Consider the following 13098-nt stretch of genomic DNA (forward strand, 5'->3'; position numbering starts at 1 on the left):
TCTGGCCAGGGATCCTTTGTCAAACATTTAAGATCTTAATCAATCTTCACTCTGACCTCTCAGACCCTGAGGAAGATGGATGAGGAAGTAGGTGACCTTTCACCTGGTCTTCTATTTGTGCTGCCACAGTATACCCATTGGAAAGACAATGGGGAGGAACCTGCTGCCAGAGTTCTGAAGCCTTGCCAATTCTCCATTATATCCCTTCTTAAGCTCTCTTCACATCTCCTCTTTCTTGTCCCACCCCCTAATCACTTTTCTCGCCCTCAAAGGAAAGAGAACTTTCCTTCAGAGAAAAACAATAACAACAAAACAACAACAATAAAAAACCCTGACACTCTCCAAATATCATTTGCAATATGAAGTGTGAAAATGGACATTCTTTGTCAGGACAAGGGCAATGCTTTCTCTCTGTAGCCTTGACTTCCAAGAGTGACTGGGAGATGAATACCCTTTTAGTACTTCAGCTTAACACCTTTAAAAGTCTTCAGCTTATGATTTGGGAAGGGTAGAAGGATTAGCAAAAATGCTAACATTTATATCAGTTTCATGCTTTATGATCTACAAGGTGATTTTTTACCAATCTAATGACACCATGTCCTCATGGCAAGTCAGGAAAATAGTATCATTATTATCAACCCATTTTATAGATAAACAAACCATGGCTGAGAGGGCCTAAAAAACATGGTCAAGGTGATACAGCTATGTGACCAAATTAAGACACATTTCCTTGTCTTGATGTTCCTTCAGCTCCACTTGGATGTTTCTCTGACACCCCAGTAATGGTGGCAAGGATGGAGACAACCATTTTTATTACTCCTAAGACTGTCAGTCTTTTAAAAGTCTCACTCATGTTTGGAATTTTAAGAATCCTTTGTCATGAAAGTTTTTCTTTTCTTTTTAAATTCATCAGAGATTCCTACTGGTAGAATAAAAAACAAAAACAAAAAGCACAAAGTGCAAGGTTTTGTGCAAAAAGTATCTTCTTAAAGAGTTAATCACTTCATTTCTTTAAACTTTTTTAAAAATATATTTTTATTGATTTCTTTTAAAAAATATATATATTTTATTTATTTTTTACAGAGAGGAAGGGAGAGGGATAGAGAGCTAGAAACATCGATGTTAGAGAATCATCGACCAGCTGCCTCCTGCACAACCCCATCAGGGATGTGCCCGCAACCAATGTACATGCCCCCGATCGGAATCAAACCCTGGACCCTTTAGTCTGCAGGCCGACACTCTATCCACTGAGCCAAACCGGTTTAGGCTATTTTTATTGATTTCAAAGAGGTAGGGAGAGGGAGAGATAGAAATATCAATGATGAGAATCATGGATCAGCAGCCTCTTGCATGCCCCCTACTGGGGATCAAACCTATAACCTGGGCACATGCCCTTGACTAGAATAGGAACCTGGGACCCTTCAGTCTGCAGGCCGGTGATCTATCCACTGAGCCAAACCAACTAGGACAAGTTAGTCACTTTTTGCTTAGCAAAAGAAATACATGGAGAGCAGGTGTGGAAACACCAAAGATTCTCAAAAATGGCTCAACCAATCTTCCCATTCCATTAAGTATCTGATCCGGTGTTAAAAACTGTTTGCTCAGAAATGAACTAGGCCTAAAACTTGGAGCCCCTCCCCTTCTATGAACTACATGATTAAGTAGAGTCCCAAGATTATTTCCATAAAACAAACCGCTAACATGTTCAATTGACTTTACATTCATTTCCCCCTCCATCTTTTTCTCTTTTCCTTCTAATTTGGGTTGTAAAACTGTCAAGGAGTTTCACAATGAAGCAATGGATGAGTTATTGGGCTCTGTGACAATTGAAAATCAATGACATTAATACAGGGAGATTCTAATGCCACCCATGTGACCATTTGAGCAGGAAATGGAAGACAATATATATATATTTTAAATATATATAAAAATCTTGGCATGTGAAGATGTGCGTATTTTGTCTTAGAAAAATAGAAAAGGCAGAATAATTTGCTCTAAAATTTGCTGTGGTGTCATCACCAGTTCATTTCACCATTCCTTCTATGATTATTATAATCCACATGCCAATAACAACGCACTCATATACTTTCTAAAATTGTTATTAGTACATACTTCAAGGTTTCACTTTGGTACAGGTTATATTTAAGTTGCTAAGTCAACAGCAAACAAAATGGCAAAAGCTGCCTTTAAATTCCAACTTACAAATTTTCTAGTTTACAAATTTACCTTTTCACGCTAGGTCAACAAAAATGGTAGTCAACCTTTATTCTGCTTTATTTACAATGAAGTTAAAAGACATTCATTGTTAGCTACTCCAGAAAATAACTGCAACAAATCAAGAATGACACTTTAGAAATGTATAAACTATAAAATCACAGCTCTATGACACCAAATTATCAAAACTGTAAGTTTTCTAGGTTATTATAATTGATTTCCAGTCCGTCGAGTGGATTGCCCCATACATAGTTAATCCCACTGTGTCATTAAGATGGTTGAAATGCCAGACAAATTGTTTGGCAGGCAGTTATTTCAGGCTCTTTAATCACCAAATCAGGTGAACCATGGGCAATCCCAGTCTGCAGCTCAACAATCCCCCCGAGAAAAGATTAATCTGATCTGTTGCCTAGATGGGACCAGAGTTACACTGTTTAGTACTAATCATAATAAGATTGGCAGCAGCAAACTATCGATAACCACTAAAAATAAACACCAAGCAAAAATAAAAACCTTGGATAACTGTGTGTTTTTTTTAAAATAAAAAGCCTTAAGCTACACATGACATGAGCAATCCATATACAAATGAATTACTCTCATCCTTTACTCAAAAACAAGGCTTTTTTAAGAGAAATAAAAACTTTACAAAATCCTCAGTATTCTGACAGAAAAGGGGACATAGGGAAGAAGGAATTGCATTCACTGTATTTTAGGTGAGAGGAAAAAAACACACACACACACTTTTGTAATATTCTGCATAGAAATTAACGTGATAAAGACATTGCGATTTCTTCAAACACTCAATAGCCAAATGGATCACAATTTAATATCGCCTCTGACCAACCACAGATGAAATGAGAAGACTCTTGCTAGTCCCTTATCACCTCCTGGGAGAAAGAAAGGTCTTTCATGAGGATTAATTTCTCTGAGGGACCCTGTTGATGGATGCTCAAGGGAACAAATGCACTTGAAACACTGTCACTCTGAAAGGCGGAGGACACCGGACAGTCCCCACACAACTTCAGAGATTTGCAACAACACAATTCATACCTCCCATGTATTGATAAATTGTTTACGTACATATACACACAACCAGAGATAGTTACCGTTTTTTACCAGGTCTGTACTATGGTTTGGACATCTGTCCAGCCTCTTGAAAGAAGAACCAATCAACCTCATTTCTTCATCTTGGTCATTTATATTTCCGAGGGCACATCCAGCCAGTTGAGATCTAAGTGCCCGAGAGCAAATATGTTTGGCCTTCTGCTGATTATGGCAGCATCCTGTACACTGCCAGGCTCAGAACCGGCCCAGCCTTGCCACCTGGAGCTCCAGCATTTCCTCATTAGACCCCTCCGTCCCACCACGTCCCACAGGGGCTGCTAATTACTGGCTCTCCTCCACTCAGCCGCATCTCTGATTTAATTACGTGCCCCGGGCCCTCATGAAAAGGACGATATGGCTCGTCTTACCTTGGCATTCTCCATTCCGCTCTTCGTGCCCGGCATTGCACAGGCAGTTGCCAATGGGCACCAGCCACTCGCCATCTGCCCCACAGTACATCTTTGGCACATCCTTCTCCTCGGAATTGTTGACGCAGGAGCCGCGGACCTCCACCAGCGAGGACGTGTCGGCCCCGGTGATGGTGTCCGGAAACTGGGCCAGGTTGCGCACCGTCAGCGGGCACTTCTTGTAGAACACGCGAACGGACACCAGGGCGATGCAGGCGCCCACGTCCTGGAAGGCCAGGTAGAACCCCTTTTTGCTCAGCGGCCCTACATCTCGGACCTCGGTGTTCAGCTTCATGATCCGGTCGCCGATGTCCACCTGGGTGAAGCTCTCATCGGCGGCGATGGTGTCGATCTTGGCGAACTGGCTCTCCCTGATGAAACGCTCTTTGTCGCTGTCCGACTCGTAGTAGTACAGGTTGAAGGTCTCCTTGCAAGTCCCCATGACGCCCGGGAGACTGTTGCAGTCCCGCAAGGTGAACTTGATCTCGATGTACACCCTTTGAGCGCCCTCCCGGGTGATCCAGTCAGTTCGGAGCCAGTTGTTCTGGCTGGGTTCCATCACGTTGCACACCTGGTAGGTTCGGATGGGTGTATTTTTTTCATCCATAATACTCACTTCCTCCCACTGCAAAGATGCGAAGAAAACGTATCAATCACAACATGTCATCACACCAGGATCTGTCAACTCTGTTTTATTCTCATACAACTTCAGTTATTACTATTATTTTTTTTCCCCCAATAAGAAAACGACTGAGCACCAGTCCTCTCAGATAAAGCCTGTTATGGAGAAGATAAGGCAGTGTTTTATTGCAAGAGTGTTTTTGCTTTTTTAAAAACTGTTTCATTCCTTTGCTTTAATCCGGAGAGGCAATGGTGGATTTATTACTTAGGAGTTCTCAGCAGTTCCTTGTGGTGGTCTAACAACCTCAATTTCACCTATTACAACAGCTACAATTTCAAGTGGCAACAGTTCAAATTTACTCATAAATGAAAAACTCGTATGTGTATTGTTTCAACAACTGAACAGAGACCTGCAAATTAAGAGCAGGAAGAGGAAAGCTTGCCAAAGGAAGACAATTATCAGTTAATTAGTGGTGCTCCTGTCAGAACTTTGCTCTCTAATACCTAAAAAAATGTCAGTGGGTTTTTTGTTTTTTTTTTCTTTTCTTTTGGCACTGTCACTACTCTTTAAAGGGGGAAAGAAAATCTCACCATTCTGGTTTTGGTGATCCAGGGAAGATAGAGAGTAAACTTCCTGGTTGGATTTCTCAACTATGCTGTCCTTTGTAATGGCAGGACACTTTTCAAGAGCGTGTGTTCAATTAAATGTTTATATTGTTCTTATTTTTAAAACATATGCACATAAGTAAACAAGAGCACAGACATACTTTGCTTCTAAATCCTCTAAGGGGATTGAAAGCAAAATAGTAAGTAGTATTTGTGATTAAAAGCTCAAGAAATTTTAAAAGGATGATAGAGTTGCAAAAAACTTCCTAACAAAGGTTCTCATAGTGGGACAGTCTGAATTCACTATGACTAAAGTGGTCATTTTACTCTCGCCGTACTTGAAAAAATAATCCTAAAAGAAGCAAGATGGTTTTGGGGGTCCTACAAAGCTCTTCATTAATATCTGCAGGGGTACATTTATGAAGATCTGGTATAAGTCAGCTTAAATATCTATTGAATAGCATATGAATATAATTAAAAGAACACATAGTTTAAGAAATGTATGTTGTATAATAGCTCCACTTAAACCTCCATCCAAAAAAAAATGAGTACATAGAATCATGCTGTATCTTTTAACGGGTTTCCCATCTGTGAATTGAAAAACTGTTAATGGATGGAAATGTTACTACGTGAAGGGCCATAATGCATAAAATTCTCTATCCCTTTCATCTACTACCATTATGAAAGTGGGAACTGGGAGGGATAAGTACCCGGTGGTGATTAAAATTTATTTTTTACCCACTAACTAATAAATCACCAGTAATTTACTTATTTGGGGAAATTCATGTAAATGAAAAAATAGATCCCCATCTTCAAAAACAAAACAAAAACCTACTCAGCATGTTTCTCATCTCAGAACAAAGAAAATATGGAAAAACACATTTATCAATGTAAATGAAAGTACACGGGGATAGCTCCACAAAATTCGTAGAGGATAATTCAGATGCAATGTGAATTCTCCAGCCTGAACTTGATTGTCTAAACACACTGATCAATTCACCAGAACAATGACAAATCTCCCCTTAGTTTTGTATTTTACAATCAATGTCAGAAACTCAATATACTCCTTTAAATGAGCACCGCCAAGAAATTAGGTTTTTGCTCTAATGTTGCCATCAGGAGCCATCATTTACTGTTATTTTCATGTTTAGTTTAGTTGTTCGGATGGAAAAACAAGAGAGTTGTTTCTGATTGTATTGTCAAATAAGCTTTCTTTAAAAATAATAACAACAGCAACAACAATAAATAAAGGTCATTATTGGACAAAACTGTAATCCAAAGTTTCCAGCAAAGATGTTTCAAAATAATCAAGACTCAAATATACGTTTCCCCCTCAGCCAAAAAGAACTTTGGAAGCCAATATAGTCCTACTCGGTAGACTTCTAATTCATCCATCACTTTAAGACTGATAAAGTCCTCTTCAAATACAAAATCTATAGATTAATTACATTTTATAATTTGGTACCTAATGCCTCAATGGCTACTACCTGGTATGTATTTTGGAAAGACTATTTCTCTTATGCACAAGTAAAATTTCATTTCCAACCCCTCACAATAATACTTACAAAGCTACACACATAATATTTAAGGAAAGGAAAAAAACTATTTTCACTCAGCTCATAAAAGTCTGGGTTTTATACAACAATAGGTATGCATAATATCATATTTTTTTTAAGACTTCAAGACAACCAAGAAAAGTTTTGTGTCTAGAAAAAGCGACCAGGTGCTTTTCCAGCAATTCGGGGAATGGGGGTGGGGGTGGAGTCTACAGCATATTAAATTGCAGTAAAAGCTTTCCAGAAACTAGAGAGACCATAGACCGTACCAAAAAAAAAAAAAAAAAAAAAAAAAAAAAAAAGTGTCACTACTTGCTTTTAATAGGTCCATGTATATTTAGTGTTAACTAGTCGAATCCAAAGGCATACTTGATGCATTCTCTCTTCAAGCTTAAGAGCAACCAGTAAGAAAAATAAGGCTCATTAAAAAATTTAATGCAAGTACGGATACCTTCCATCCTCAATTGAGCAGACAGTTCTAATACAGTCAACCCCCAGAGCAATAGCTCTAGTGTAGCATGGGAAAGTCTTCCTGAATCAGTGACCTTTCCAGGGTATAGGATTAACAAGAGTCTGACTCTCACAAGATAAAGCTGTACCTTTCTTCGCATTCAAAGGATGAGGGCAATTGCCTGCAATCAGCGGTGAATACAGCCTGTCTACACTGCCAGAAGCCTGCCAATCATTCTCCCTCCCTTTAAAAAAAATGGTTTTGAGGGCAGACTGGAATTTTTCAGCAGAGACCCAACTAACTACAGTCAAGTTCAGGCAGAAAAACAGGAAGGCAGGGCAATCTCGGTTTCATTTAAATGAATTATGAAAACTGCTTTGGAAAAATCCTAAAATTCCCCATTTTCATGATTGTTTCTTATCTTTGAAAACCATCTTCTATAACAGTTTCTATGCATCTTTATTTTCTTTTCATCTTTTATTGCTTATGCAATGGCTGAAGCACCATAGTGGGTGCTTGCTGGCATTACAATTTTTGCCTGGTAAAGACTCAATCTGCCTTTTATCTCTATTGTTTTTAATCATTTGACTTGGAGGTGGGCTGATATGCTTAATTTTTTAAAAACCTGAGAGTTATCTCAATTTGGCAGAAACCAGAGATAAATATTGTACTGACCCCCCCTCCCCCTGTAAAAAATGAATCCATTATGACCTGTTATTAAGGGGTAAGGCTGAGGTGAGAGAATGTGTTCATTGACCTACTTCCAGTCTCTTAATCTTCCAATGGAGGCACTGATGGCAAATTCTAGAAGAAATGAGCAGTGCATTCTCTCTCATGCTTTTAATGCAGCCTCCCCAGCCCTAAAGATCCAAGACTCCAAATACTTAAACTTTTCACCTTTAGCCCCAGTGATGCTCAAGCTTTGATGCTTGCTGCATGTACTGTGCAGGGGCAGGAGTTCCTAAGTTTTCAGTGTGCGAGAGGGCAGCAGCTGCCTTCAGGTGGTCCAGACAGCAAGGTAAGGCGCTCCTGCAGCTGGTGCACAGAACTGAACCTGTGACTGGTACAATGAGCAGGGTTTTCTCCCTAGAATCTTTACTTACTCATTTTCCCCACCTGAAAACAGAACAGTGGCTCTAAGATGAACCTGTCAGGACTCACGGCCATCACAGTGACATAGGCATCAATTCTCATTAGATCCCAGATTGCCTTTTTTGTTGGTATGTTAGTTTTAAATAGGCATCTAAGTCGATGCCTCCACTGATCTCCTAATTTTGAAAACCCTTTCTGCCCTTTTGGTTTCTAGTTCTACCATGACAGACCTATCCAAGGGGAGTATAGGATTTCTGCAACAAAGCGTAATTCACTTCATAGGCCACGACGGAAATCTGACCCCCTCACCACAATCAACAAGAATCAAGCCATTAGGACTTTCAGAAAGTTGCTAATCACTCCTTTTTTTACCCTTTGGAGCAGAGTCACTCGGAACTTACCCCTCCTTCCAGAGGGCTCGCTATCCACCCAAGTTCTCCCTGAACGGATCTGGAATCCAATAAGGTAACTACAAAAAAAAGAAAGAAAAATAGATTAATTTCCAATTGCAAAAGCCAATACTACAAAAACCATTTGCCTGAGCGTTTCCATATGTGCTGAGGGTGCGCATATCCAACTCTGATCAAACCTAAACTTGGTCTCACTTATGTAAATAATCATTACTCACTTGATCTTCTCCCCTCTTTAAATCTGCAAGTTCTTATTTATTTAACTTGCTGAGCATTTAAAATTCCATCCCGGGGACTCAGTTGATTCATTTTCTAAAAGGGATGAATAGAGCATCTCAAGCACAATTCAAAAAAATAAATATATCTATGTAGGGCAGTTGCACTCCAGAGCAAAATCTGCATTCATCTCTGTCTGGTGTCTACTGGAGTTATTTGTTTTTACAAGTTTCAGATGACCGCATAACTCATCATCATGGTGACAGAGCCACAAGTGAATTCTATCTGAGAGTGCTCAAGGGTCAGGAAAAGGCTCTCTCCCCGACCACTCCGCCCCCCTCCCTCCACCACCACATAAATCGGCCTTGGTAGTGGTATCCACTGCTGCTTTTTTAAATATCAAAGTTTCAAAGGGGGTTGAGGGGTGGGAGAGATGGCAGACGCATAGAATTAGAATGCAAATGAACTGAAGGATTCTCTTCCCCAGGTCTTTTAGAGGACAATCAGACACTCCTCCTCCACCCAAGAGGAAGTCGCTGGCTTGAATTTTAGGTATGCAGAAGAGTTAATGTGCTAGTATTACACCTAAGCCAGTGCCTCAAAGATTAGGAATCGGGAGCGAGGCTGGAAGCTGCGGAGCCCCGCCCAGGCTGGAGCAGGCCTAGCCACCTAGAAAGACGTTGAAAAGGGCGCAGTCAATCCCTAACCTCTCTTTCCACGTTCCCTTTCCCACCGAGATCCGCAGGCCTGCGGGTCGAAAGGAACCACTCCAAGGAAGCACTGGGTTATTAATTTGATCAGCAAGACTGGCTCTTCAGACCTGGGGAGCGGTGGGGAGAGGGAGCCTTCCCCTTTGCTCTTGCCCACCCTGACTCTCAATCGCACCCCCAGGCCTCTGTATTCTGACCTTCTCCCCTCTCGTTTCACCACCAAGTCAAGGAGTTCAAATCTGCCTCTTTCTCCTGGTTTCCCCCCCCAAAAGCCTGAATTCCTGGGATCTCTTAATTATTTTAAAGTGCAGAGCCTTCCCTGGGTCTCTCCCGCCCAGAGTTGCGCCCCCACCACCGGCTTCATTCTCTCCTCCGGGTCCCTAGAGAAAAGCCCGCTACATCCATTTGGATTTATGTAAGGTGGATTAGGGACACAAAGGGAACAATAAGACCCAATTTACAAAAAAAAAAAAAAGGGGGGGGGGGAGTAGAAAGGGAGGGGAAAAGGGAGAAAAGGAAACGTGATGGGAATAAAAAGCAGCAAAATGAATTAATTTTTAAGGGGGAGGAGGGGTTGAAGAGGGAAGTGACCCCCCCCCTTTTTTTTTACATCAGCCTATCGCTCCATCAGCACCTTTTTGTGTCTAGGGCTCCCAAGTATTGCTTTCAAAAGAAAAGGCAAGAAATGGGGGAAAAGAAATTCTCTGCATCTGGTGCAGTGAGTCTTAGGGGACGGACGTCCTAACAAGTGCGCCAAGTAGCCAGCGGGACGCGGTGTCCAGCTTCGGAGAAGAGAATCGACCCTGGGCACCAGGGAGCCGCAGGGGCCGCGATGGCACCTGGAGCCACGTCGGAAGGAGGGGGGAGAGTAGGAGGGGGAGAGAGCGCCCCTTTTCTCGCAAGCAGTGTCTGCCGGCAGGTGTGTGAATCTATCCAAGCCTTCGTCTGGCCAACTCTGGGTACCGGCTGCCCAGCCAAGGCTAAGTTGGGTTTTGGCTCCCTCCTTCGGAACAGGAAAAATGATAGATTGCACAGGGGTGGAGGGACGGATCCGGAGAGATGGAGGAATGAAGAGCTGGCTGGCTGGCTGGATGGATGGCTGGCTGGATGGATGGAATGATGGATGGATGGATGGTTGGATGGATGGATGGATGGAAGGAATGGGGGAGGTAAGGGGTGAAAGAATAGGCGAGACAGACGCAAGGCTAGATGAGCGCATTCACCGGAACATACAGGCGCACACAATCAGGGCCCCCGTGCACGGAAACACAATCCTCCACCGACATGCGGGCACCCACGCGCCACAAACACGCATCTGCCCTAGCGCGCATGCACACGTGCACCCACACGCACGCACACTGGCACACTCAACTCGCTTTTCTCTGAGATCGCCAGAAACTAAATGATCAACCCCCTCCCACCTCCCCGACACAGACACGCACACAATCTTTCCAGCAGGTCCCAACAGACCCCTCGAACACTGAGCGCCCAGACGGGTCCAGTGGGTCCCTCATATTCTCTCCAGACTAACCCCGTGCACAGTTCTGAGGCAAAAAGCAAAACTTGCCGGCGGCAGGGTACCCAGGTCTGCGGGGTGATCTGAGGAGCGTGGGCCCCTCAGACCAGCGATCGCACCTCGGGGAGCGAGCCCAGCGGGAGGAGAGGGACGGCCGCCCGATGCTGGAAACCAGGTCACGGGCAGCCGGCGAGCCGCGCGGCCACTGCCGCGCAGAGGAGGCTCCGCAGCCCGGTCCCGGGGAGCGCAGGGCTCGGAAACTTTGCAGAAACCCCAGCTCGCACGGCTTCCGAGGAACCCGGGAGCACCAAGCCCTGACCGGGCTCCAGGCTTCCGTGTCCCCACCGACTGGGGCCGGGGGTAGGGGGTGGGGGGTAGTGCGGGCGTGGGCCACAGAATGATCATCCTTAATCCTAGCGCTGGCTCCCGTGGGGCCCCTCGGGGCGCCGCGAACTGGCCTCGCGGGTGCTGCCAAACTTTGTCCTTCTGCTACAAACTTGGGCAGCCTCGCCGCAAGCTCGGGTCACCGCCCGGGTCAGGATCCTCCACCGCCCCGCGCCTCCTCTTGGCGGATCCCCTCTCCCCGCTCCTTTCTCTCGAGCCTGCGAGCACCGCTCACGCGGGGTTCCCGGTCCACCCTCCCCCCCCCCCCTTTATTCGCCACCACCACCCCCCGACACCAGCCAGCCTCACGCTCCGGAGGAAAAATTCACCCTCGGATCGTCCCCTCTCTGTCCCCGACAGCAGGCAACCCGCCCCCGCGCTTACCTTCGTTCGCGGGGTACACCCTGGAACCGGTGACAGCGTTGCAAACCCCAAAGAGAAGCGAAAAGAGGACGAAATAGAAAACCCCAGCCATGGTTCGCCGGTGCCAGCGCTGCTCCTGCTGCTCCTATCCCAGCGGAATAAATGCTTAAGTTAGGAGGGCAGTGGGCTGAGGACATTGCCAAGGGGGTGGGCCCGGCCCGTGACGCCCACCCGCCAGTCCGGGGCCCGCGGCCAATAGCGGCGCAGACCCGGCGGCTAGCCCCGCCCCCTCCGAGCAGAGCCCGCCTCGAGGCCCCGCCCCTCGGGGCTCCCCGGGCTGGAGGGGGCAAGGTTTGCATGGGTCCCCCCCTTCCCTCCCCCCATGGCGAGGGAGGCGACGGGGTCCCCGGACTTCACCTCCGGGGTCCAGCCCCTGAGCTTAGAAAGTCTCTGAATTGGGGGGGAAGGGGGGCGGAAGAGCCCTAGGGAAGGTTGGCAATCCCCTCTTCCCCCCGGGACAGTGTGAGGAGGCAAAGGTCCTTTTATTGTAACAAGATAAGTATAAAGTTGGCCTGCCTCTTTGCTGTTGCTCTTTCCTGCGGATCGAGGCGTTTGGGGCCGGCGCGCCCGGGCTGGGGCTGCACACGCACTCCTGGGCCCGGCACAGCCTCCCTTTGCCGCCCTGCCCTGTTTCGCGTCTTTATTGCGCATCTCCTGATAAAATGCTCTTTGGAGGGGGTTTTGTGGCTTAATTGATCCTATTCCCCAGATCCCCTAGATGCCTGGAGAGCGACCTAATCGGTCCCCATCGTCTGGGCTCAGTCGTTGTCTCCGCTCTGGAGCGGAACGAATGACTTTCTAGCGACGGAGAAGCCAGCCCCTTGGGCCACCTCTCGGCGCTCACTCCTAGGCTCTCACCCCGCTCCTAACTCTCCACTGCGGGGTGGCCCTGCCGGCAGGGAGCCAACTGTGTGCTGCCCCGAGGGAGTCCCTGGAACCCGAGCTAGCAAGTCCCAGAAGCAGGTGATAGAAGCAAAGGGCTTAGCTGGGCATGCGGTGGCCCACCGCTGACCGGACTTCGCAAATGGGAACTCAGAAGCTGCCCATTTGCGGCTGCGGCAACTCTGCGCTCCGCCCGACAGTTCTTCCCGCCCCAGGGGACGCTGGTGGGCAGCGGGGCCCGCAGGTATCTGCTCCTCGCCCCCTGCCGAGATGCCCGGGGCCACTAGTGACTCTCTGCGGGGCGCAGGTGCCACTTGGCCCTGATCTGTCCCCCCCAAACCCTGGCTGCAGACGCAGCCACCTGAGCGCCGTCCTCAGACAGCAAAGTAGCCCAGGAATTGGACCCCCACGCGGCTCGGTGCATTTCTCCAGACGTTTGCAGGGCTCTTGATCTCAGGAGAGGCCTCCCTCCTTCCCTTCTCCCAGGCCGCGCCTCCTCTCTCTCC

The 13098-nt window shown here is 46.1% G+C and overlaps 1 protein-coding gene across 1 annotated transcript in view; it reads right to left on the bottom strand.

Annotated features, from left to right (window-relative positions):
- Positions 1–11840, bottom strand: part of EPHA4 (EPH receptor A4) — a 135038-nt gene extending 123198 nt beyond the window's left edge. Inside the window, 5 exon segments of the mRNA XM_045575716.1 lie at positions 3035–3056; positions 3058–3101; positions 3687–4350; positions 8453–8520; positions 11672–11840. Coding sequence (XP_045431672.1) covers positions 3035–3056; positions 3058–3101; positions 3687–4350; positions 8453–8520; positions 11672–11762 — 889 coding nt within the window. The 5' untranslated portion in view covers positions 11763–11840.
- Between the last annotated feature and the right edge of the window lie 1258 nt (positions 11841–13098).

The sequence above is a fragment of the Pipistrellus kuhlii genome, unplaced genomic scaffold, assembly GCF_014108245.1.
Source record: "Pipistrellus kuhlii isolate mPipKuh1 unplaced genomic scaffold, mPipKuh1.p scaffold_m20_p_7, whole genome shotgun sequence".
Classification (NCBI taxonomy): Eukaryota; Metazoa; Chordata; class Mammalia; order Chiroptera; family Vespertilionidae; genus Pipistrellus; species Pipistrellus kuhlii.